We start from the raw sequence: 26278 nt of genomic DNA on the forward strand, positions 1-26278 counted from the left end.
GTCATCCTCATGATCGTCGATCGGTTTTCCAAGATGTGCCATTGCATTCCACTCAGGAAATTACCCACAGCGCAGGAACTGGCCACGGTCTTTTCCAGGGAGATTTTTCGCCTGCATGGGTTACCTAAGGTGATTGTCTCAGACCGCGGGAGTCAGTTCGTGTCCAGATTCTGGCGTGCCTTCTGCTCCCAGTTGGGTATTAGTCTCTCCTTTTCATCAGCCTACCACCCGCAGTCCAATGGGGCTGCGGAGCGTTCCAATCAGGCCTTAGAACAATTCCTTCGGTGTTATATTTCAGACCATCAGGATGATTGGGCCGATCTCCTGCCGTGGGCAGAGTTTGCCAGGAACTCGGCGGTCAACTCCTCCACCGGGATGTCTCCCTTCATGGCCAACTATGGGTTTCAACCCGCGGTATTACCTGAGAGGTTCTCACCACAGGACATTCCGGCTGTGGAGAACCATCTTGCTGCCCTGCGTTCTTCTTGGGGGCAGATCCAGAGGGCCTTGAGGGACTCAGCTCAGCGCCAGAAGTTCCAGGCTGATCGCAGACGGTTGCCCGCTCCTTCATACCAGGTCGGCGATCGGGTGTGGTTGTCTACTCGCAACCTCAATCTTCGGGTGCCCACACCCAAACTGGCTCCCCGTTTTGTCGGTCCTTTCCGCATTCTCCGCAAAGTGAATCCGGTGGCCTATGCACTTGCCCTTCCGTCTGGGATGCGGATCTCCAATATCTTTCATGTTTCCCTGTTGAAACCTCTGATCTGCAATCGCTTCACTACCTCTCTTCCTCGGCCCCGTCCTGTCCGGGTTGACGGTCATGAGGAGTATGAGGTGAGCCGGATCCTGGACTCTCGATTGGTGCGCGGTCAATTACAGTTCCTGGTTCATTGGCGCGGTTATGGTCCCGAGGAGCGTTCCTGGGTTCCTTCCGCGGATGTCCATGCTCCTGCCCTCCTCCGCGCTTTTCATACCCGCTTTCCTCAGAAACCTTTTGTTGAGCCGCGGAGGGGGAGGGGCCCTTGAGGGGGAGGTACTGTCAAGGTCCTACCTTTTTCCTGTGGTTATGTTACTTCATGTGCTGGTGTCCATCTTGGATTCTGCTGTGCATGATGGGAGCCCTTTTATGCCTTCAGGTTTCTGTGGTCCATCCTCCAGAGGGGTGTGGCTGATGACATATAAGCCTGTGGCCCGCACATGCTCTTTGCACTTGTGTCTTGTGTCTTTGTGTTGTTGTTACTCTGTTCTGACTCTCGTGACTCTCCTGGTATCTGATTCGGCTTGTCTTGACTATTCTTTGTATTCTCCTTTGATCTGACCCTCTGTTGCTGAACCCGGCTCGTGACCTGTGATTCTCGTCTGCTGTCCTGTACTGTTCTGTCCTGTTGTTGTTGACCCCGGCTTGTCTGACTACTCTTTTGTCTCTTCCACCAGCTACACGCCATTGGCGGCGGCCATTACCGCAGCTGAGGTGTCTCGGGGGCCGCGACCTGGTTCCTGGCTGCGTCAAGTCCATCCCCACCATCAGGGGCCCTGGTGAAGGGCAGCCTGGGACTTAGACTCCGCGCCCTGAGGGACTTTGGTCTGTGGTTGGTGGTTGTCGTCAGCCAGTGCGTTACATTGTTAGGCCTGCCTGTCCGTTCCTCAGCTCCTGCCCTGACAGATTGGCCCACCTTCAGATGTTTGATTAGATATTACCTCTATGACCCGCAGCGACTCTAATGTTCCAGGCCTGAAGAATATTCCACCGTGTCTCCCCTAACCTTGGATTGGCCCACCTTCAGATGTTTGATTAGATATTACCTCTATGACCCGCAGCGACTCTAATGTTCCAGGTGTGAAAAATATTCCACTGTGTCTCTCCTAACCTTGGATTGGCCCACCGTCAGATGTTTAATAAGATATTACCTCTATGACCCGCAGTGACTCTAATGTTCCAGGCCTGAAGAATATTCCACAGTGTCTCCCCTAACCTTGGATTGGCCCACCGTCAGATGTTTAATAAGATATTACCTCTATGACCCACAGCAACTCTAATGTTCCTGGTCTGAAGAATATTCCACCGTGTCTCCCCTAACCTTGGATTGGCCCACCGTCAGATGTTGGATTAGATATTACCTCTATGACCCACAGTGACTCTAATGTTCCAGGTGTGAAGAATATTCCACCGTGTCTCCCCTAACCTTGGATTGGCCCACCATCAGATGTTGGATAAGATATTACCTCTATGACCCGCAGCGACTCTAATGTTCCAGGCCTGAAGAATATTCTGCCATATATCCCCTAACCTTGGATTGGCCCACCAACCAGCTGTTTCATAAAATATTGACCCACTGTCTAATCATTAGTTGTGATTGGTCCGCTGTGTAACCATGTAATTAAGAATTATTTATGATTGGCCAACCCCCTACCCACTTGAAGAATTGTCTGTAATTGGGTGACCAGGTAGCTTTTTAATCAAGGATTATCTATGATTGGCCCACCATTGAGATCAGTAGTTAAAGATGGTGAGGCTGTGAAGGTCCATCATCTCCCATACTGATTTGTAATAGTCATCATGAAAAATACATAGCTGTACTTCACAACTGATCCAGACTGATCCAGGGATTGGTTCAGGCGGGGTTTTGTTCTGACCATCTAGATCAATAAACTTTTTGAGGACTTTGAATTCATGTTGTCATGATGACTTTGCACTTGGAGTGGAATGAGCTCCAATCATAGGCTAGCATCATTCTGTCAGAGGTTATGAGCCGGTGGAGACTTGGGAGCACTGATATTTTCTCTTTATGGATGTTTGGTAATAGTGGTGGACAATGAGTTTGCCCTGGCCCATGACTCGGTGGAGATGAGCACCAATGTTCAACATCATTCTGTCAGAGGTTATGAGCCGGTGAAGACTTGGGAGCACTGATATTTTCTCTTTATGGATGCTTGGTAATAGTGGTGGACAATGCTTGTCTTGGCCCATGACTCGGTGGAGATGAGCACCAATGTCCAACATCATTCTGTCAGAAGCTATGAGCCGCTGGAGACTTGGGAGCACTGATATTTTCTCTTTATGGATGTTTGGTAATAGTGGTGGACAATGTTTGTCTTGGTCCAGGAGATGAACTCCAATGGCCAGCACCGTTCTGTGAGATTTGTAAGATGGTAGAGTCTTGGGAGCGCCGCCATTTTCTACTTATGGCTGTTTGGTAATAGTGGAGGGTTAGGGTCCCCAGTGACACTTACCTGCATAGTATATATAGAAGGTCAGGGTTAGGGTCCCCAGTGACACTTACCCACATAGTATATATAGAAGGTCAGGGTTAGGGTCCTCAGTGACACTTACCTGCATAGTCTATATAATGGGTCAGGGTTAGGGTCCTCAGTGACACTTACCCACATAGTATATATAGAAGGTCAGGGTTGGGGTCCTCAGTAACACTTACCCACATAGTATATATAATGGGTCAGGGTTAGGGTTCCCAGTGACACTTACATGCATAGTACATATAGACGGTCAGGGTTAGGGTCCCCCAGGTATCACTTACCTGTACAGTATATACAGAGGGCTGGGGTTGGCGTCCCCCAGGTATCACTTACCTGTACAGTATATACAGAGGGCTGGGGTTGGCGTCCCCCAGGTATCACTTACCTGTACAGTATATACCAAGGTTTGGGGTTGGAGTCCCCCAGGTATCACTTACCTGCACAGTATATACAGAGGGCTGGGGTTGGCGTCCCCCAGGTATCACTTACCTGTACAGTATATACCAAGGTTTGGGGTTGGAGTCCCCCAGGTATCACTTACCTGCACAGTATATACAGAGGGTTGGGTTGAAGTCCCCCAGGTATCACTTACCTGCACAGTATATAAAGAGGGCTGGGGTTGGAGTCACCCAGGTATCACTTACCTGCACTGTATATACAGAGGGCTGGGGTTGGAGTCCCCCAGGTATGACTTACCTGCACAGTATATGAAAGCAGCTCCATCACACTCAGAACCTGGAACAGGCGTGACATTGCAGTTCCTCCAATCGCCCAGTGTGGGGCAGCTGACATTCAGAACGATGGATGAGTTGTAGAGCGGGTGATGATCTATGGGATGATGTGACTTAGGAGGCCCACACCTCATCTCTCTACAGATCAGAGACGGTAAATCACGCCTGAAATACGATATACACAAAGGCAGCCAACTGTCTCCATGTCTGTGCTGAACGACCCCTTCACACCGCTTGTTACTGCCATCAAATCGGAGAGATGAGAAATCTGAGGATAGAAAGAACATTTACGTGAGACATGGAAGTCCATGAAGGCTGCACAAAGAATGAAGACATTTATGTACAAAAGGAAAATTCCACAATAAGAGGGTGAAAATCATTCCCAGTCCATTGACCATCCAGAGCTGCCATCCCTAGTCCATCCTGAGCCTCCGTCCACTGTCCATCCAGTGCCGCCGTCCACTGTCCATCCAGAGCCGCCGTCCACTGTCCATCCAGAGCCGCCGTCCACAGTCCATCCAGAGCCGCCGTCCACAGTCCATCCAGAGCCGCCATCCCTAGTCCATCCTGAGCCTCCGTCCACTGTCCATCCAGAGCCGCCGTCCACTGTCCATCCAGAGCCGCCGTCCCTAGTCCATCCAGAGCCGCCGTCCCTAGTCCATCCAGAGCCGCCGTCCCTAGTCCATCCAGAGCCGCCGTCCACTGCCCATCCAGAGCCGCCGTCCACTGCCCATCCAGAGCCGCCGTCCACTGCCCATCCAGAGCCGCCGTCCACAGTCCATCCAGAGCCGCCGTCCCTAGTCCATCCAGAGCCGCCGTCCACTGTCCATCCAGAGCCGCCGTCCACTGTCCATCCAGAGCCGCCGTCCACTGTCCATCCAGAGCCCCCGTCCACTGTCCATCCAGAGCCCCCGTCCACTGTCCATCCAGAGCCCCCGTCCACTGTCCATCCAGAGCCCCCGTCCACTGTCCATCCAGAGCCCCCGTCCACTGTCCATCCAGGGCCGCCGTCCACTGTGCATCCAGGGCCGCCGTCCACTGTCCATCCAGGGCCGCCGTCCACCGTCCATCCAGAGCCGCCGTCCCTAGTCCATCCAGAGCCGCCGTCCCTAGTCCATCCAGAGCCGCCGTCCACAGTCCATCCAGAGCCGCCGTCCACTGTCCATCCAGAGCCGCCGTCCACTGTCCATCCAGAGCCACCGTCCACTGTCCATCCAGAGCCCCCGTCCACTGTCCATCCAGAGCCCCCGTCCACTGTCCATCCAGAGCCCCCGTCCACTGTCCATCCAGAGCCCCCGTCCACTGTCCATCCAGAGCCCCCGTCCACTGTCCATCCAGAGCCCCCGTCCACTGTCCATCCAGAGCCCCCGTCCACTGTCCATCCAGAGCCCCCGTCCACAGTCCATCCAGAGCCGCCGTCCACTGTGCATCCAGAGCCGCAGTCCACTGTCCATCCAGAGCCGCCGTCCACTGTCCATCCAGAGCCGCCGTCCACAGTCCATCCAGAGCCGCCGTCCACAGTCCATCCAGAGCCGCCGTCCACAGTCCATCCAGAGCCGCCGTCCACTGTCCATCCAGAGCCTCCGTCCACTGTCCATCCAGAGCCGCCGTCCATAGTCCATCCAGAACCGCCATCCATAGTCCATCCAGAACCGCCATCCATAGTCCATCCAGAACCGCCATCCATAGTCCATCCATAGTCCATCCAGAGCCGCCATCCATAGTCCATCCAGAGCCGCCGTCCATAGTCCATCCAGAACCGCCATCCATAGTCCATCCAGAACCGCCATCCATAGTCCATCCAGAACCGCCATCCACTGTCCATCCAGAGCCGCCGTCCATAGTCCATCCAGAGCTTCCATCCATAGTCTATCTAGAGCCACCGTCCATGGTCCAGGTACAGCCTACAAAGATGACTGGTGAACCTTCTCCAGCAGTTGGAGAGAGATGGGTCAATAAAGGAAAATCTTGGTTATAAATTGTGTGAATATTCAGTTATCGACAAATTTCCAGTGACAGATTCCACCTGTAGATGATGGAATATGGAAGGTGAAGAGGAATGGACTTTTGAGATGATTTGAATGTTCACACAATTTATTGAATAAGGACTCTCAGCCCTTTCAGTAAATTAGTCACCACTGATCATCTTCTTCTTGGGGATCCCTCTATACTCTCCTATGTTCTGGTGTCATTGTGTAGAGACTCTCAATTCCTGTAGGAAATTAGCCGCCATTGATCACCTTCATCATGGAGATCCCTCTATACTCTCCTACATTCTGGTGTCATTGAGTAGAGACTCTCAGCTCCTTTAGGAAATTAGTCAGCGTGGATCACCTTCATCTTGGGACTTCTTCCTTACTTTCCTACGTTCTGGTGCTCATTGAGAACAATCTCAGCTCCATTAGGAAATTAGTCGGTGTAGATCACCTTCGGCTTGGGGCTTCCTCTTTACTCTCCTACGTTCTGGTGTCATTGAGTAGAGACTCTTAGCTCCTTTAGGAAATTAGTCACCGTCGATCCCCTTCTTCATGAGGCTTCCTCTATGCTCTCCTACATTCTGGTGTCATTGAGTAGAGACTCTTGGCTCCTTTAGGAAATGAGTTGGTGTAGATCACTTTTGTCTTGGGGCTTCCTCCTTACTCTCCTACGTTCTGGTGTCATTGAGTAGAGACTCTTGGCTCCTTTAGGAAATGAGTTGGTGTAGATCACTTTCATCTTGGGGCTTCCTCTTTAATTTCCTATGTTCTGGTGTCATTGAGTACAGACTGTCAGCTCCTTTAGGAAATTAGTCGCCATCAATCACCTTCATCTTGGCGCCCCTTCTATGCTCTCCTACATTCTGGTGTCATTGACTATAGATTCTCAGCTCCTTTAGGAAATTAGTTGGTGTAGATCACTTTCATCTTGGGGCTTCCTCTTTGCTATCCTCTGTTCTGGTGTCATTGAGTAGAGACTCTCAGATCCTTTAGGAAATTAGTCATCGTTGATCACCTTCATCATGGGGCCCCTTCTATGCTCTCCTACATTCTTGTGTCATTGACTATAGATTCTTAGCTCCTTTAGGAAATGAGTCGGCGTGGATCACCTTCATCTTGGGGCTTCCTCCTTACTCTCCTACGTTCCGGTGTCATTGAGAACAGACTCTCAGCTCCTTTAGGAAATTAGTCGGCGGAGGTCACCTTCATCTTGGGGCTTCCTCTTTACTCTCCTACGTTCTGGTGTCATTGAGAACAGACTCTCAGCTCCTTTAGGAAATCATCTTGGGGCTTCCTCCTTACTCTCCTACTTTCTGGTGTCATTGAGAACAGACTCTCAGCTCCTTTAGTAAATTATTTGCCGTTGATTAACTTTGTTTTGGGGCTCCCTCTTTACTCTCCTATGTTCTGGTGTCATTGAGTAGAGACACTCGGCTCCATCAGGAAATTCGTCAGCGTAGGTCACCTTCATTTTGGGGCTACCTCCTTACTCTCCTACATTCTGGTGTCATTGAGTAGAGACTCTCAGCTCCTTTAGGAAATGAGTTGGTGTAGGTCACCTTCGTCTTGGGGCTTCCTCCTTACTCTCCTATATTCTGGTGTCATTGAGAACAGACTCTCGGCTCCTTTAGGAAATTATCTTGGGGCTTCCTCCTTACTCTCCTACATTCTGGTGTCATTGAGAACAGACTCTCGGCTCCTTTAGGAAATCATCTTGGGGCTTCCTCCTTACTCTCCTACATTCTGGTGTCATTGAGTAGAGAATCTCAGCTCCTTTAGGAAATTAGTTGGTGTAGGTCACCTTCGTCTTGGGGCTGCCTCCTTACTCTCCTACGTTCTGGTGTCATTGAGAACAGACTCTCAGCTCCTTTAGGAAATCATCTTGGGGCTTCCTCCTTACTCTCCTACTTTCTGGTGTCATTGAGAACAGACTCTCAGCTCCTTTAGGAAATCATCTTGGGGCTTCCTCCTTACTCTCCTATATTCTGGTGTCATTGAGAACAGACTCTCAGCTCCTTTAGTAAATTAGTTGCCGTCGATTAACTTTGTTTTGGGGCTTCCTCTTTACTCTCCTACATTCTGGTGTCATTGAGAACAGACTCTCAGCTCCTTTAGGAAATCATCTTGGGGCTTCCTCCTTACTCTCCTACTTTCTGGTGTCATTGAGAACAGACTCTCAGCTCCTTTAGTAAATTAGTTGCCGTTGATTAACTTTGTTTTGGGGCTCCCTTTTTCCTCTCCTACGTTCTGGCATCATTGAGTAGGATGATTGGCGGGTTAGGCTCAGATCCATACTAAGCCATTCCAGAGGCTCCCCTTCTGGTGGGGTCAGGTTGGAAGGATGTGATTTGGTTCTGGATAAGATGTTGTTCTGCCTCATATCCAGATATGTGATAATTGTGGATGGAAGATTCTGTAACTGTGATAAAACCCACCACATGGACATATCAATAAGGCCCAGCAAAGGTCAATCTCTTGGGTAAGACTTCCTTCTCAGACTTTGTGAGTTCTCGTCTACTGCTCCGAGGTGTCCTACATCCTTGCTCCTCCAGCTTTATTCCTCTGGTCACTTGTTTCTGCTGATCCCATTGATCTGTCTTCCCTTCCTTGGTGTGTTGGGCTAGCTAGGCATGCTCTGAAGATGTGACCACTCGTTCCTGGATCCCAGCAGATAGTTTTGGTACCAGACTCAACCATCTCGGGGAATCGGTGGTGAGGTGGATCTGTATTTGAGGCCTTGGTGAAATCTTATTGCCCTTATGACCGTGGAACCCAGGTGCAAGCTGCTAGAGGTGGGTCCATGATGCTCAGTCTGGCTGGTTTCTGCATCTGCACTTTCCTTGCCGTTTTCTCTCATTCCTGGATGGTTGGAAATGTGTCTGAACCAGGGGCGGACTGACAACTCATGGGGCCCCCGGGCAATAGGGGATCATGGGGCCCCTGTGTCCTTGCCCCAACTCAAAAAAGCTTATGAAAAAGGTACCAGGGGCATCTCATGGGGCCCCCTACTGACCCCGGGTCCTCAGGCAGTCCCAAGTTTCCAAATGGTCAGTCTGCCCCTGGTCTGAACCTTGAAATGGTATGAAACCCAAAACCAGAAATGTCATATATGGCAGCTTATCAATCATTAGATGTGGTGGCTGCATTCGTTTTCTTTTTTTAGGCTTTTTCCCTGGTGATCTGGCCAGTAACATGCCTCCTGTATTAGAGTGCCCCCATTCTGGAGGAAGGAGCACAGGGGGCACCACTGGACAGCAGTATGGTCAGTCTGAGGGGAAGGGAGTGTTAGAAGGACTAGCAGATTTAGATATACTAACAAACTGGAGACTCCAGCTCGCACTGTATAATCCGTTACGATGACAGCTTTGTTCTTTTTGGGATAAAGGGTTTACTTAACCCCTTTGCACCGGCGCCTCCCGGCCCTTTAAGAGTTTCAGAAGCTGGAAGGCGGGCTGGGTTTTAGGGTCATGTGACCATTGTGATTCACTTTCACGGTGGTCACATGATCGGAAAAGGTCCCGATTGCAAGGGGAGATCGGGACCTTTCCGTGAGTCACGGAGATATGTGCTTGGAGCACACTGGGAGCACGCAGGGCGGACGCTCTCAGCACATATGTATTTTCTAATGACACGTAAATATGCGGCCGCACGGTGTCAAGGCCCAGATGCCGAGAGACCGCATATTTGTGTGCGCTTGGTGTTTGGGGTTAAACAAAAGCTGAACATTGTAAGCAGGGGCGGACTGACAACTCATGGGGCCCCCGGGCAATAGGGGATCATGGGGCCCCTGTGTCCTTGCCCAAACTCAAAAAAGACTATGAAAAAGATACCGGGGGCATCTCATGGGGCCCCTTACTGACCCCCGGCCCTCGGGCAGTGCCCTAGTTTCCAAATGGTCAGTCCGCCCCTGATTGTAAGCACCCCTGTCAGTGGTAAATGGTTTTGTCCTAACCCCTCTAACAGCTACATCTGCAGGACAGCTCATTCTTTTGAAAAACAACATACTTATTGGCCAGATCACCAGGTGAAAAAGAAAAGAGAGACTAAAAAGAGAAAACTAATGCAGTCAGCAATTCTATGAATTGCTGCAATAGGTTTGCTTTTGGGTTGAATACTGCTTTGAAGAAAAGGGACGTTCCTCCAAGGACAGCGAGGTCACATTTTGGGACAACTGGTCCACCAAAGGTGTGGAGGAGACCATCTAAATGGAGCTGGAACACCTATCCCTACATATAGACAGGACCTTGTGGCACCCAGGAAACACCTCCCACCTCCCACATAGAAGGACTCTTGGGACCTGTAAGGTGCTGATCTGACAATTCACACCTTAGCTATGTCACCAGCCCGTCCCAGACATATAACAGGGTGATATCAGGAACCTTCCCAGCTCCCATCGTGTTCCTGGTCAATCAGCATCTGCCTTGACACATTCCAGGGGGATTGGATGACGGCAGATGAGTTACCCGTGTGCCTACGGAATAGGGAGACTAGAGAGCAGGGGCTGACTGACCATTTGGAAGGAAACTCAGGCAAGGCCCGAGGGCCTGGGGTCAGTAGGGGGCCCCACGAGATGCCCCGGTACCTCTTTCATAGGCTTTTTTTTAGTTTGGGCAAGGGCACAGGGGCCCCATGATCCCCCATTGCCCGGGGGCCCCATGAATTGTCAGTCCGCCCCTGCTAGAGAGATCTCCCCTACGGGGGCAGAGACCGCAGATAAACCCTGGCAGGGGCTCTAACCCTTCTCAGTTCCATAAGCAAAGACTGTTTTATAAAGTTTGTCTGAGGTTTGATTTTTAGTCAAGTTACAATGACATCCATCCATTCACCAATTTTGATTCCACTAGTTGGTATGAATCTTCATAATGACATATCTTCATACTGATCGATGTTACACCCCAACTCCCCAGACTGAGCGCCCCGATCAGCGGCAAGTCAGAGACATCCTGGGGGGGGCCTTTCCACGTATTGCTTCATCTGCAAACGCAGAAATGGGGCTTTTATCACCAACTCAATGCCACTGATAGAGAGGTCAAAAGTAAGGTTCCCAATACTTAAACTTGGGGTACATCACTGAACCTTGGGGTACACCACTAACAATGAACCTTGGGGAACCCCACTAATACCACTGAACCTTGGGGTACACCACTAATACCACTGAACCTTGGGGTACCCACTAATACCACTGAACCTTGGGGTACACCACTAACAATGAACCTTGGGGTACACCACTAATACCACTGAACCTTGGGGTACACCACTAATACCACTGAACCTTGGGGTACCCACTAATACCACTGAACCTTGGGGTACACCACTAACAATGAACCTTGGGGTACACCACTAATACCACTGAACCTTGGGGTACCCACTAATACCACTGAACCTTGGGGTACACCACTAATACCACTGAACCTTGGGGTACACCGCTAATAACACTGAACCTTGGGGAACACCGCTAATACCACTGAACCTTGGGGTACACCGCTAATAACACTGAACCTTGGGGAACACCACTAACAATGAACCTTGGGGTACACCACTAATACCACTGAACCTTGGGGTACACCACTAACAATGAACCTTGGGGTACACCACTAATACCACTGAACCTTGAGGTGCCCACTAATACCACTGAACCTTAGGGTACACCACTAACAATGAACCTTGGGGTACACCACTAATACCACTGAACCTTGGGGTACACCACTAACAATAAACCTTGGGGTACACCACTAATACCACTGAACCCTGGGGTACACCACTAACAATGAACCTTGGGGTACACCACTAATACCACTGAACCTTGGGGTACACCACTAATAACACTGAACCTTGGGGTACACCACTAATAACACTGAACCTTGGGGTACACCACTAACAATGAACCTTGGGGTACACCACTAATACCACTGAACCTTGGGGTACACCACTAATAACACTGAACCTTGGGGTACTCCACTAACACTGAACCCTGGGGTGCACCACTAACAATGAACCTTGGGGTACTCCACTAACACTGAACCTTGGGGTACACCACTAATCACACAACCTTGGGGTACACAACTAATACCACTGAACCTTGGGGTAACCCACTAATAACACTGAACCCTGGGGTACCCCACTAACACTGAACATTGAGGAACCCCACTAATAACACTGAGCCTTGGAATACACCACTAATAACAATGAACCTTGGGGTACCCCCCTAATAACACTGAACCTTGGGGTACATCACTGAACCTTGTGGCACACCACTAACCATGAACCTTGGGGTACCCACTAATAACACTGAACCTTCAAGTACCCCACTAATAACACTAAACCTTGGGGTTCCCCACTAATAACACTGAACCCTGGGGTACCCCACTAACACTGATCCTTAGGGTACCCCACTAATAACACTGAACCTAGGGAGTACACCACTAATAACACTGAACCCTGGGGTACCCCACTAACACTGATCCTTAGGGTACCCCACTAATAACACTGAACCCTGGGGTACCCCACTAACACTGATCCTTAGGGTACCCCACTAATAACACTGAACCCTGGAGTACCCAACTAATAACCCTGAACCCTGGGGTACCCCACTAATAACACTGAACCTTGGGGTACACCACTAATAACACTGAACCTTGGGGTACACCACTAATAGCACTAAACCTTGGGGGCCCCACTAATAACACTGAACCTTGGGGTACCCCACTAATAGCACTAAACCTTGGGGGCCCCACTACCAACACTGAACCTTGGGGTACCCCACTAATAACACTGAACCTTGGGGTACACCAGTAATAACACTGATCCTTGGGGTACCCCACTAATAGCACTAAACCTTGGGGTACACCACTAATAACACTGAACCTTGGGGTACACCACTAATAACACTGAACCTTGGGGTACACCACTAATAGCACTAAACCTTGGGGTACCCAACTAATAACACTGAACCTTGGGGTATGCCACTAATAACACTGAACTTTGGGGTACCCCACTAATAACACTGAACCCTGGGGTACCCCACTAATAACACTGAACCCCAGGGGTACCCCACTAATAACACTGAGCCTTGGGGTACCCCACTAATAACACTGAGCCTTGGGGTATGCCACTAATAACACTGAACTTTGGGGTACCCCACTAATACCACTGAACCTTGGAGTATCCCACTAATAACACTGAACCCCAGGGGTACCCCACTAATAACACTGATCCCTGGGGTACCCCGCTAATAACACTAAACCTTGGGGTACACCACTAATAACACTGAACCTTGGGGTACCCCACTAATAACACTGAACCTTGGGGTACCCCATTAATAACACTGAACCCTGGGTTACCCCGCTAATAACACTAAACCTTGGGGTACACCACTAATAACACTGAACCTTGGGGTACCCCATTAATAACACTGAACCCTGGGGTACCCCGCTAATAACACTAAACCTTGGGGTACAACACTAATAACACTGAACCCTGGGGTACACCACTAATAACACTGAGCCTTGGGGTACCCCATTAATAACACTGAACCCTGGGGTACCCCACTAATAACACTAAACCTTGGGGTACACCACTAATAACACTGAGCCTTGGGGTACCCCACTAATACCACTGAACCTTGGGGTACACCACTAATACCACTGAACCTTGGGGTACCCCACTAATACCACTGAACCTTGTAGTACCCCACTAAAAGGACTGAACCTTGGGGTACACCGCTAACAATGAACCTTGGGGTACCCCACTAATAACACTGAACCTTGGGGTACCCCACTAACACTGAACCTTGGAGTACCCCACTAATAACACTGAACCTTGGGGTACCCCACTAATCACACTGAACCTTGGAGTACCCCACTAAAACACTGAACCTTGGGGTACACCACTAACAATGAACGTTGGGGTACACCACTAATACTTAACCTTGGGGTACCCCACTGATAACAATGAACCTTGGGGTACCCCACTAATAACACTGAACCTTGGGGAACCCCACTAATAACACTGAACCTTGGGGTACCCCACTAATAACACTGAACCTTGGGGTACCCCACTAACAACACTGAACCTTGGGGTACCCCACTAACAACACTGAACCTTGGGGTACACCACTAATAACGCTGAACTTTGTGGTACCCCACTGACACCCCCAGACCAGTCAGAGTATGAATCATTAATCACTACTCTCTGAATACGATCTTTTAGCCAGTTTTCTATCCATTTACATTCAGATTTTTCCAGCCCATAGACTTTACCTTACACATTTGCCGTGTGTGGGGAACTGTGTCCAAGTGTACCACGTCCACCACCACCCCTCTGTCCAAGTATACCACGTCCACCGCCACCCCTCTGTCCAAGTATACCACGTCCACCGCCACCCCTCTGTCCAAGTATACCACGTCCACCGCCACCCCTCTGTCCAAGTATACCACGTCCACCGCCACCCCTCTGTCCAAGTATACCACGTCCACCGCCACCCCTCTGTCCAAGTATACCACGTCCACCGCCACCCCTCTGTCCAAGTGTATCACGTCCACCGCCACCCCTCTGTCCAAGTGTACCACGTCCACCGCCACCCCTCTGTCCAAGTGTACCACGTCCACCGCCACCCCTCTGTCCAAGTGTACCACGTCCACAGCCACCCCTCTGTCCAAGTGTACCACGTCCACAGCCACCCCTCTGTCCAAGTGTACCACGTCCACCCCTCTGTCCAAGTATACCACGTCCACCGCCACCCCTCTGTCCAAGTATACCACGTCCACCGCCACCCCTCTGTCCAAGTATACCACATCCACCTCCCCCCCTGTCAAAGTATACCACGTCCACCGCCACCCCTCTGTTCAAGTATACCACGTCCACCGCCACCCCTCTGTCCAAGTATACCACGTCCACCGCCAACCCCTCTGTCCAAGTATACCACGTCCACCGCAACCCCTCTGTCCAAGTATACCACGTCCACCGCCACCCCTCTGTGCAAGTATACCACGTCCACCGCCAACCCCTCTGTCCAAGTATACCACGTCCACCGCCCCCCCTCTGTCCAAGTATACCACGTCCACCGCCACCCCTCTGTCCAAGTACATCACGTCCACAGCCACCCCTCTGTCCAAGTATACCACGTCCACCGCCCCCCCTCTGTCCAAGTATACCACGTCCACCGCCACCCCTCTGTCCAAATATACCACGTCCACCGCCACCCCTCTGTCCAAGTATACCACGTCCACCCCTCTGTCCAAGTATACCACGTCCACCCCTCTGTTCAAGTATACCACGTCCACCGCCACCCCTCTGTCCAAGTATACCACGTCCACCGCCACCCCTCTGTCCAAGTATACCACGTCCACCGCCACCCCTCTGTCTGAGTATACCACGTCCACCCCTCTGTCCCAGTATACCATGTCCACAGTCACCCCTCTGTCCCAGTATACCACGTCCACAGTCACCCCTCTGTCCCAGTATACCACATCCACAGCCACCCCTCTGCCCGAGTATACCACATCCACCGCCACCCCTCTGTCCGAGTATACTACGTCCACAGCCACCCGTGTCCCAGTATACCACGTCCACAGTCACCCCTCTGTCCAAGTATACCACGTCCACCGCCACCCCTCTGTCCAAGTATACCACGTCCACCGCCACCCCTCTGTCCAAGTATACCACATCCACCTCCCCCCCTGTCAAAGTATACCACGTCCACCGCCACCCCTCTGTTCAAGTATACCACGTCCACCGCCACCCCTCTGTCCAAGTATACCACGTCCACCGCCAACCCCTCTGTCCAAGTATACCACGTCCACCGCAACCCCTCTGTCCAAGTATACCACGTCCACCGCCACCCCTCTGTGCAAGTATACCACGTCCACCGCCAACCCCTCTGTCCAAGTATACCACGTCCACCGCCCCCCCTCTGTCCAAGTATACCACGTCCACCGTCACCACTCTGTCCAAGTATACCACGTCCACCGCCACCCCTCTGTCCAAGTATACCACGTCCACCGCCACCACTCTGTCCAAGTATACCACGTCCACCGCCACCCCTCTGTCCAAGTATACCACGTCCACCGCCACCCCTCTGTCCAAGTATACCACATCCACCAACACCCCTCTGTCCAAGTACATCACGTCCACAGCCACCCCTCTGTCCAAGTATACCACGTCCACCGCCCCCCCTCTGTCCAAGTATACCACGTCCACCGCCACCCCTCTGTCCAAATATACCACGTCCACCGCCACCCCTCTGTCCAAGTATACCACGTCCACCCCTCTGTCCAAGTATACCACGTCCACCCCTCTGTTCAAGTATACCACGTCCACCGCCACCCCTCTGTCCAAGTATACCACGTCCACCGCCACCCCTCTGTCCAAGTATACCACGTCCACCGCCACCCCTCTGTCCAAGTATACCACGTCCACCCCTCTGTCCCAGTATACCATGTCCACAGTCACCCCTCTGTCCCAGTATACCACGTCCACAGTCACCCCTCTGTCCCAGTATACCACATCCACAGCCACCCCTCTGCCCGAGTATACCACATCCACCGCCACCCCTCTGTCCGAGTATACCACGTCCACAGCCACCCGTGTCCCAGTATACCACGTCCACAGTCACCCCTCTGTCCAAGTATACCACGTCCACCGCCACCCCTCTGTCCAAGTATACCACGTCCACCGCCACCCCTCTGTCCAAGTATACCACATCCACCTCCCCCCCTGTCAAAGTATACCACGTCCACCGCCACCCCTCTGTTCAAGTATACCACGTCCACCGCCACCCCTCTGTCCAAGTATACCACGTCCACCGCCAACCCCTCTGTCCAAGTATACCACGTCCACCGCAACCCCTCTGTCCAAGTATACCACGTCCACCGCCACCCCTCTGTGCAAGTATACCACGTCCACCGCCAACCCCTCTGTCCAAGTATACCACGTCCACCGCCCCCCCTCTGTCCAAGTATACCACGTCCACCGTCACCACTCTGTCCAAGTATACCACGTCCACCGCCACCCCTCTGTCCAAGTATACCACGTCCACCGCCACCACTCTGTCCAAGTATACCACGTCCACCGCCACCCCTCTGTCCAAGTATACCACGTCCACCGCCACCCCTCTGTCCAAGTATACCACATCCACCAACACCCCTCTGTCCAAGTACATCACGTCCACAGCCACCCCTCTGTCCAAGTATACCACGTCCACCGCCCCCCCTCTGTCCAAGTATACCACGTCCACCGCCACCCCTCTGTCCAAATATACCACGTCCACCGCCACCCCTCTGTCCAAGTATACCACGTCCACCCCTCTGTCCAAGTATACCACGTCCACCCCTCTGTTCAAGTATACCACGTCCACCGCCACCCCTCTGTCCAAGTATACCACGTCCACCGCCACCCCTCTGTCCAAGTATACCACGTCCACCGCCACCCCTCTGTCTGAGTATACCACGTCCACCCCTCTGTCCCAGTATACCACGTCCACAGTCACCCCTCTGTCCCAGTATACCACGTCCACAGTCACCCCTCTGTCCCAGTATACCACATCCACAGCCACCCCTCTGCCCGAGTATACCACATCCACCGCCACCCCTCTGTCCGAGTATACTACGTCCACAGCCACCCGTGTCCCAGTATACCACGTCCACAGTCACCCCTCTGTCCGAGTATACCACGTCCACTGCCACCCCTCTGCCCAAGTATACCATGTCCACCGCCACCCCTCTTTCCAAGAATACCACATTCACCATCACCCCTCTGCCCAAGTATACCATGTCCACCACCACCCCTCTATCCAAGTATACCACGCCCCCCGCCACCCCTCTGTCCAAGTATATCACGTCCACAGCCACCCCTGTCCAAGTATACCACATCCACCGCCACCCCTCTGTCCAAGTATACCACGTCCACCGCCCCCCCTCTGTCCAAGTATACCACGTCCACCGCCCCCCCTCTGTCCAAGTATACCACGTCCACCGTCACCCCTCTGTCCAAGTATACCACGTCCACCACCACCCCTCTGTCCAAGTATACCACGTCCACAGCCACCCCTGTCCAAGTATACCACATCCACCGCCAACCCCTCTGTCCAAGTATACCACGTCCACCGCCCCCCCTCTGTCCAAGTATACCACGTCCACCGTCACCCCTCTGTCCAAGTATACCACGTCCACCACCACCCCTCTGTCCAAGTATACCACGTCCACCGCCACCACTCTGTCCAAGTATACCACGTCCACCGCCACCCCTCTGTCCAAGTATACCACGTCCACCGCCACCCCTCTGTCCAAGTATACCACATCCACCAACACCCCTCTGTCCAAGTACATCACGTCCACAGCTACGCCTCTGTCCAAGTATACCACGTCCACCGCCACCCCTCTGTCCAAGTATACCAAGTCCACCGCCACCCCTCTGTCTGAGTATACCACGTCCACCCCTCTGTCCCAGTATACCATGTCCACAGTCACCCCTCTGTCCCAGTATACCACGTCCACAGTCACCCCTCTGTCCCAGTATACCACATCCACAGCCACCCCTCTGTCCCAGTATACCACATCCACAGCCACCCCTCTGCCCGAGTATACCACATCCACCGCCACCCCTCTGTCCGAGTATACTACGTCCACAGCCACCCGTGTCCCAGTATACCACGTCCACAGTCACCCCTCTGTCCAAGTATACCACGTCCACCACCACCCCTCTGCCCAAGTATACCATGTCCACCGCCACCCCTCTTTCCAAAAATACCACATTCACCATCACCCCTCTGCCCAAGTATACCACGCCCCCGCCACCCCTCTGTCCAAGTATATCACGTCCACAGCCACCCCTGTCCAAGTATACCACATCCACCGCCACCCCTCTGTCCAAGTATACCACGTCCACCACCACATCTCTGTCCAAGTATACCACGTATATTGCCACTCCTCTGTCCAAGTATACCACGTCCACCACCACATCTCTGTCCAAGTATACCACGTATATTGCCACTCCTCTGTCCAAGTATACCATGTCCACCGCCACCCCTCTGTCCATGTATCATACATACTGTGGAGTACAATTGGGGGGTCAATGGTGGAGAAAGATCTGGGGGGTCAATGGTGGAGAAGGATCTGGGGGATCAATAGTGGAGAAAGATGTGGGGGGGGGGTCAATGGTGGAGAAGGATCTGAAGGGGTGGAAGTCACTGGTGGAGAAGGATCTGGGGGGTCAATGGTGAAGGATCTGGGGGGGTCAATGGTGTAGAAGGATCTGGGGGGTCAATAGTGGAGAAAGATCTGGGGGGGTCAATGGTGTAGAAGGATCTGGGGGGTCAATAGTGGAGAAAGATGTGGAAGGGTCAATGATGGAGAAGGATCTGGAGGGGTAGAAGTCAGTGGTGGAGAAGGATCTGGGGGGATCAATAGTGGAGATCTGGGGGTTCTGGTAGATCACATGCAATGCCAGGCTGCGGATTCTAAAGCGAGCAAAATCCTCTCTTGTATTAGGAGAGGTATAGACTCCAGAGAGGGAGATATCACCCCCCCCTCCCCCCGGTACAAATCATTAGTAATACCTCATCTGGAATATGCAGTTCAGTTTTGGGCTCCAATTCACAAAAAGAACATTGGGGAACTGGAGGAAGTACAGAGAAGGGGAACCAAACTGATACGAGGCATGGAGGAGATCAGCTATGAGGAGAGATTAGAGGAACTGAATGTATTCTCTACTGAGAAGAGGAGATTAAGGGGGGGGGGATATGATCTCCATGTATAATACATAAGGGGGGATATGATCTCCATGTATAATACATAAGGGGGGATATGATCTCCATGTATAATACATAAGGGGGGATATGATCTCCATGTATAATACATAAGGGGGATATGATCTCCATGTATAATACATAAGGGGGGATATGATCTCCATGTATAATACATAAGGGGGGATATGATCTCCATGTATAATACATAAGGGGGGGATATGATCTCCATGTATAATACATAAGGGGGGATATGATCTCCATGTATAATACATAAGGGGGGATATGATCTCCATGTATAATACATAAGGGGGGGATATGATCTCCATGTATAATACATAAGGGGGATATGATCTCCATGTATAATACATAAGGGGGGGATATGATCTCCATGTATAATACATAAGGGGGGGATATGATCTCCATGTATAATACATAAGGGGGGATATGATCTCCATGTATAATACATAAGGGGGGATATGATCTCCATGTATAATACATAAGGGGGGATATGATCTCCATGTATAATACATAAGGGGGGATATGATCTCCATGTATAATACATAAGGGGGGATATGATCACCACGTATAATACATAAGGGGGGGTATGATCTCCACGTATAATACATAAGGGGGGGTATGATCTCCACGTATAATACATAAGGGGGGGTATGATCTCCACGTATAATACATAAGGGGGGATATGATCTCCACGTATAATACATAAGGGGGATATGATCTCCACGTATAATACATAAGGGGGGATATGATCTCCACGTATAATACATAAGGGGGGATATGATCTCCACGTATAATACATAAGGGGGGATATGATCTCCACGTATAATACATAAGGGGGGATATGATCTCCACGTATAATACATAAGGGGGGGATATGATCTCCACGTATAATACATAAGGGGGATATGATCTCCATGTATAATACATAAGGGGGGGATATGATCTCCATGTATAATACATAAGGGGGGGATATGATCTCCATGTATAATACATAAGGGGGGATATGATCTCCATGTATAATACATAAGGGGGGATATGATCTCCATGTATAATACATAAGGGGGGATATGATCTCCATGTATAATACATAAGGGGGGATATGATCTCCATGTATAATACATAAGGGGGGATATGATCACCACGTATAATACATAAGGGGGGATATGATCTCCACGTATAATACATAAGGGGGGATATGATCTCCATGTATAATACATAAGGGGGATGTGCTCACCATGTACAATACATAAGGGGGGATATGATCTCCATGTATAATACATAAGGGGGGATATGATCTCCATGTATAATACATAAGGGGGGGGATATGATCTCCATGTATAATACATAAGGGGGGATAAGATCTCCATGTATAATACATAAGGGGGGATATGATCTCCATGTATAATACATAAGGGGGATGTGATCACCATGTATAATACATAAGGGGGGATAAGATCTCCATGTATAATACATAAGGGGGGATAAGATCTCCATGTATAATACATAAGGGGGGATATGATCTCCATGTATAATACATAAGGGGGGATATGATCTCCATGTATAATACATAAGGGGGGATATGATCTCCATGTATAATACATAAGGGGGGATATGATCTCCATGTATAATACATAAGGGGGGGGATATGATCTCCATGTATAATACATAAGGGGGGATAAGATCTCCATGTATAATACATAAGGGGGGATGTGATCTCCATGTATAATACATAAGGGGGATGTGATCACCATGTATAATACATAAGGGGGGATAAGATCTCCATGTATAATACATAAGGGGGGGATATGATCTCCATGTATAATACATAAGGGGGATATGATCTCCATGTATAATACATAAGGGGGGATATGATCTCCATGTATAATACATAAGGGGGGGGGGATATGATCTCCATGTATAATACATAAGGGGGGATATGATCTCCATGTATAATACATAAGGGGGGATATGATCTCCATGTATAATACATAAGGGGGGGATATGATCTCCATGTATAATACATAAGGGGGGATATGATCTCCATGTATAATACATAAGGGGGGATATGATCTCCATGTATAATACATAAGGGGGGATATGATCTCCATGTATAATACATAAGGGGGGGATATGATCTCCATGTATAATACATAAGGGGGGATATGATCTCCATGTATAATACATAAGGGGGGATATGATCTCCATGTATAATACATAAGGGGGGATATGATCTCCATGTATAATACATAAGGGGGATATGATCACCATGTATAATACATAAGGGGGGGGATATGATCTCCATGTATAATACATAAGGGGGGGATATGATCACCATGTATAATACATAAGGGGGGATATGATCTCCATGTATAATACATAAGGGGGATATGATCTCCATGTATAATACATAAGGGGGGATATGATCTCCATGTATAATACATAAGGGGGATATGATCTCCATGTATAATACATAAGGGGGATATGATCTCCATGTATAATACATAAGGGGGGATATGATCTCCATGTATAATACATAAGGGGGGGATATGATCTCCATGTATTATACATAAGGGGGGATATGATCTCCATGTATAATACATAAGGGGGGATATGATCTCCATGTATAATACATAAGGGGGGATATGATCTCCATGTATAATACATAAGGGGGGATATGATCTCCATGTATAATACATAAGGGGGGATATGATCTCCATGTATAATACATAAGGGGGGATATGATCTCCATGTAGAATACATAAGGGGGGATATGATCTCCATGTATAATACATAAGGGGGATATGATCACCATGTATAATACATAAGGGGGGGATATGATCTCCATGTATAATACATAAGGGGGGGATATGATCACCATGTATAATACATAAGGGGGGATATGATCTCCATGTATAATACATAAGGGGGGATATGATCTCCATGTATAATACATAAGGGGGATATGATCTCCATGTATAATACATAAGGGGGATATGATCTCCATGTATAATACATAAGGGGGGATATGATCTCCATGTATAATACATAAGGGGGGGATATGATCTCCATGTATTATACATAAGGGGGGATATGATCTCCATGTATAATACATAAGGGGGATATGATCTCCATGTATAATACATAAGGGGGGGATATGATCTCCATATATAATACATAAGGGGGATATGATCTCCATGTATAATACATAAGGGGGGATATGATCTCCATATATAATACATAAGGGGGATATGATCTCCATGTATAATACATAAGGGGGATATGATCTCCATGTATAATACATAAGGGGGGATATGATCTCCATGTATAATACATAAGGGGGATATGATCTCCATGTATAATACATAAGGGGGGATATGATCTCCATGTATAATACATAAGGGGGATATGATCTCCATCTATAATACATAAGGGGGGATATGATCTCCATGTATAATACATAAGAGGGGTTATTCACCCTGAGGTCATCACAGAGGACAAGGGGGCGCTCTTTACATCTGGAGGAAAAGAAATGTAATCTCCAAACACGGGAAGGTTTCTTCACAGTAAGAGCTGTGAGAATGTGGAATAGAATCCCTCAGGAGTTGGTTGTGACCAGCTCAGTGGATTGCTGATGGAAAGTCCTGGATTCTCTCGCTGTGAACAAACCTTTCCGTGTTTGGAGATTTTATTTCTTTAATATATATGAATATATTTCTATATAATTCCACGGTATATTGAACCCCCATTAAATTCCCGCCATTGAAGTATTGCTTTGTCGATAATGGCTGCTCGCTGCTTTGACGCTCTACCACAGAGAAATGTTCGTTGCCGTCTGGTAATGGTGTCTCGATTTTGGTTCTTTGAAGTTTTATACTTCCTCAGAACAAGAAAGTCGGTTTGTCTGACAATGTGGGTGCCTCGTGAATGGATGCCGTTTTCTGGCAGTCACTTGTCTATGTAGTCCTTTATAGAACCCTCAAATATCTTTCCTACTAGAGAAGTGAGACTTACAGGTCTAATTACTGGGTGAACGTTGGCAGCACATTGGCTTTGGTGCCATGCCAGTCACTAAACATCAATGAAAACCAATGGGTTAGAAATGGCAATCTTCTCTCGGAGGACTCTTCGAGGTTTGAACCCCTGACCGGGGTGTTGGGTTCACCTTCGTTTTGTCTGCCTCTGGCCCAATAAAACATGAAGCTACTGAAAAGAAGTCAGCGCCATCTTCCTATTGTCCATCCTCCGCCGCGCTCTCCTTCCTATAGTCAGAGCTACGGCTTTCTTGTATTAGTTGTTCCAATGAGAAAAGGAGGAAGAGATACAAAGAAGTGACAGTCGGCTTGGAGAACCAATTCTACCACATCTACCTCTGGATTCTTCCTCTCACAAGGAACGGCATATCTGAAATCCTTCGGTACAGCAGTTCATGTAAGTCCTTCACCTCACAACTACCCAATGCGGTCAGTCGCCTACTTACCTGTCAGTCCAGCACCCGCCGCCACGCACATCCAAAGTACATGAAAGTAATATGTGTCCAGTGGTTTGGTGGCCATAACCTCCGGCAAGCCTCGGTCCCTTCTTCCTCACCCCCGTACTCGTCTTTCAGTTTTTGTGGCTGCTGTTTTGCAGGAAGTCGATGAAAAGAAATGTAGGTCGGGCGAATTACAGGAGGTGGTGAGCTCTTGTGGTTTTTCTGCATTTGCAGCTAGTAGTTATGCAGCTGTGCTTTTCTGGAGTTGTAAAAGTCACCGTCCCGGGGCCCAATACACAGGTAAATCCAGGAAAGCACGCTGCTACCACCCCTTTAGTATGTGTCACATTTATTTATTACATTTATTTATTACCGTCAATGTACTCAGCACTTTATATATATACAGTTGTGTTCACAATAATAGCCGTGTGATGATAAAAGTGACTAAAGCTGCAAATCCTTCTAATCCTTTTCTTTCCATCCACACAAATGCATTGGGAACACGACACATTCTATTCCAAATCACAACATGAAGAAAAATACATCAAATTTGTGTTGTTCCTCTAAAAAAATGGAAGAAAAGTGAATATTAGACGGTTCAAAAAATTTGCAGGGTTTGTATTCTTCTTTCCAAACTCCAACATTCACTATATAAACTGAGAAATGTTTGAAGATTTTGCTTTCCTTTGAATGACTTCATGAATATTTGGTTGTAGTCGCACTGTTTCTGAGAACTGCTGTACATCTGTGTTGCATGGAGTCCCCCAACTTCTGGCTCCTGTGATCAGGTATTCCAGCCCAGGATGATTGGACCACATTCCACAGTTCTTCTCTATTTCTTGGTTTGGCCTCAGAAACGGCATTTTTGATGTCACCCCACAAGTTTTCTATTGGATGAAGATCCGGGGATTGGGCTGGCCACTCCATAACGTCCATCTTGTTGGTCTGGAACCAAGATGTTGCACGTTTACTGGTGTGTTTGGGGTCGTTGTCTTGTTGGAACACCCATTTCAAGGGCATTTCCTCTTCAGCATAAGGCAGCATGACCTCTTCAAGTATTCTGATGGATTCAAACTGATCCATGATCCCTGGTATGCGATAAATAGGCCCAACACCGTAGTATGAGAAACATCCCCATATCATGATGCTTGCACCACCATGCTTCACGGTCTTCACAGTGTACTGTGGCTTGAATTCAGTGTTTAGGGGTCATCTGACAAACTGTCTCCGCCCACTAGACCCAAAAAGAACAATCTTCCTTCCATCAGTCCACAAAATATTGCCCCATTTCTCTTTAGGCCAGTCAATGTGCTCTTTGGCAGATTGTAACCTCTTCAGCACACGTCTTTTTCCCAACAGTGGGACTTTGCGGGGACTTCTTGCAGATAGCTTGGCTTCACATCGGCGTCTTCTAATTGTAACAGTCCTCACAGGGAACGTCACACCTTCTTTCATCTTCCTGGAGCTGATTGTTGGCTGAGTCCGCCCCATTTTGGCTATTCTTCTATCCATTCCAATGGTAGTTTTTCGCTTTCTTCCACGTCTTTCAGGTTTTGGTTGCCATTTTAAAGCATTTGCGATCCATTTAGCTGAGCAGCCGATCATTTTCTGCACTTCTTTATATGTTTTCCCCTCCAATCAACTTTTTAATCAAGGTACGCGGTTCTTCTGAACAATGTCTGGAACGACCCATTTTCCTCAGAATTTCAGAGAGAAATGCACTGTAACCAGCATGTCCAACATTTGCTGCCTTCCTTCCTTAAATAAGGGCAATAATTGCCACGTGTTTATCAAAGAATGAATGACGTCACTAATAGAACTCCACACGGCTATTATTGTGAACACGCCCCTTTCAATGAGTGATTCAATGACACAGAATCAGCAGCATGCATGTCATGACTGTCGGGTCTGTTGGATTTCTATGACTCTACTACACCTGCTAGGAAATTATCTGCCATGTAGAAATATCATTTCCACCAAACACAGGGATTGATCCGGTTAGTGATGTCTGACTGCTAGTATTTTCAACACAACTGTATATTAAATTTGAAGTGCGGGGGAATCCTCTTTCATCAGACTGCATCGTAAT

The 26278-nt window shown here is 49.2% G+C and overlaps 1 protein-coding gene across 1 annotated transcript in view; it reads right to left on the reverse strand.

Moving 5' to 3' along the window:
- The window catches only part of LOC149432855 (T-cell differentiation antigen CD6-like), a gene marked incomplete at its 3' end in the record, with an annotated part of 69989 nt that extends 45671 nt beyond the window's left edge, over positions 1-24318 (reverse strand). Inside the window, exons 1-2 of the mRNA XM_089664865.1 lie at positions 24196-24318; positions 3949-4251 (exon numbers count right to left, since the gene is read on the reverse strand). Of these exons, the coding sequence (XP_089520991.1) occupies positions 3949-4251; positions 24196-24271 (379 nt within the window). The remainder of the gene's footprint in view (positions 1-3948; positions 4252-24195) is intronic.
- Between the last annotated feature and the right edge of the window lie 1960 nt (positions 24319-26278).

The sequence above is a fragment of the Staurois parvus genome, unplaced genomic scaffold, assembly GCF_062004578.1.
Source record: "Staurois parvus isolate SC_StPar_1 unplaced genomic scaffold, SC_StPar_1.0 ptg002079l, whole genome shotgun sequence".
Classification (NCBI taxonomy): Eukaryota; Metazoa; Chordata; class Amphibia; order Anura; family Ranidae; genus Staurois; species Staurois parvus.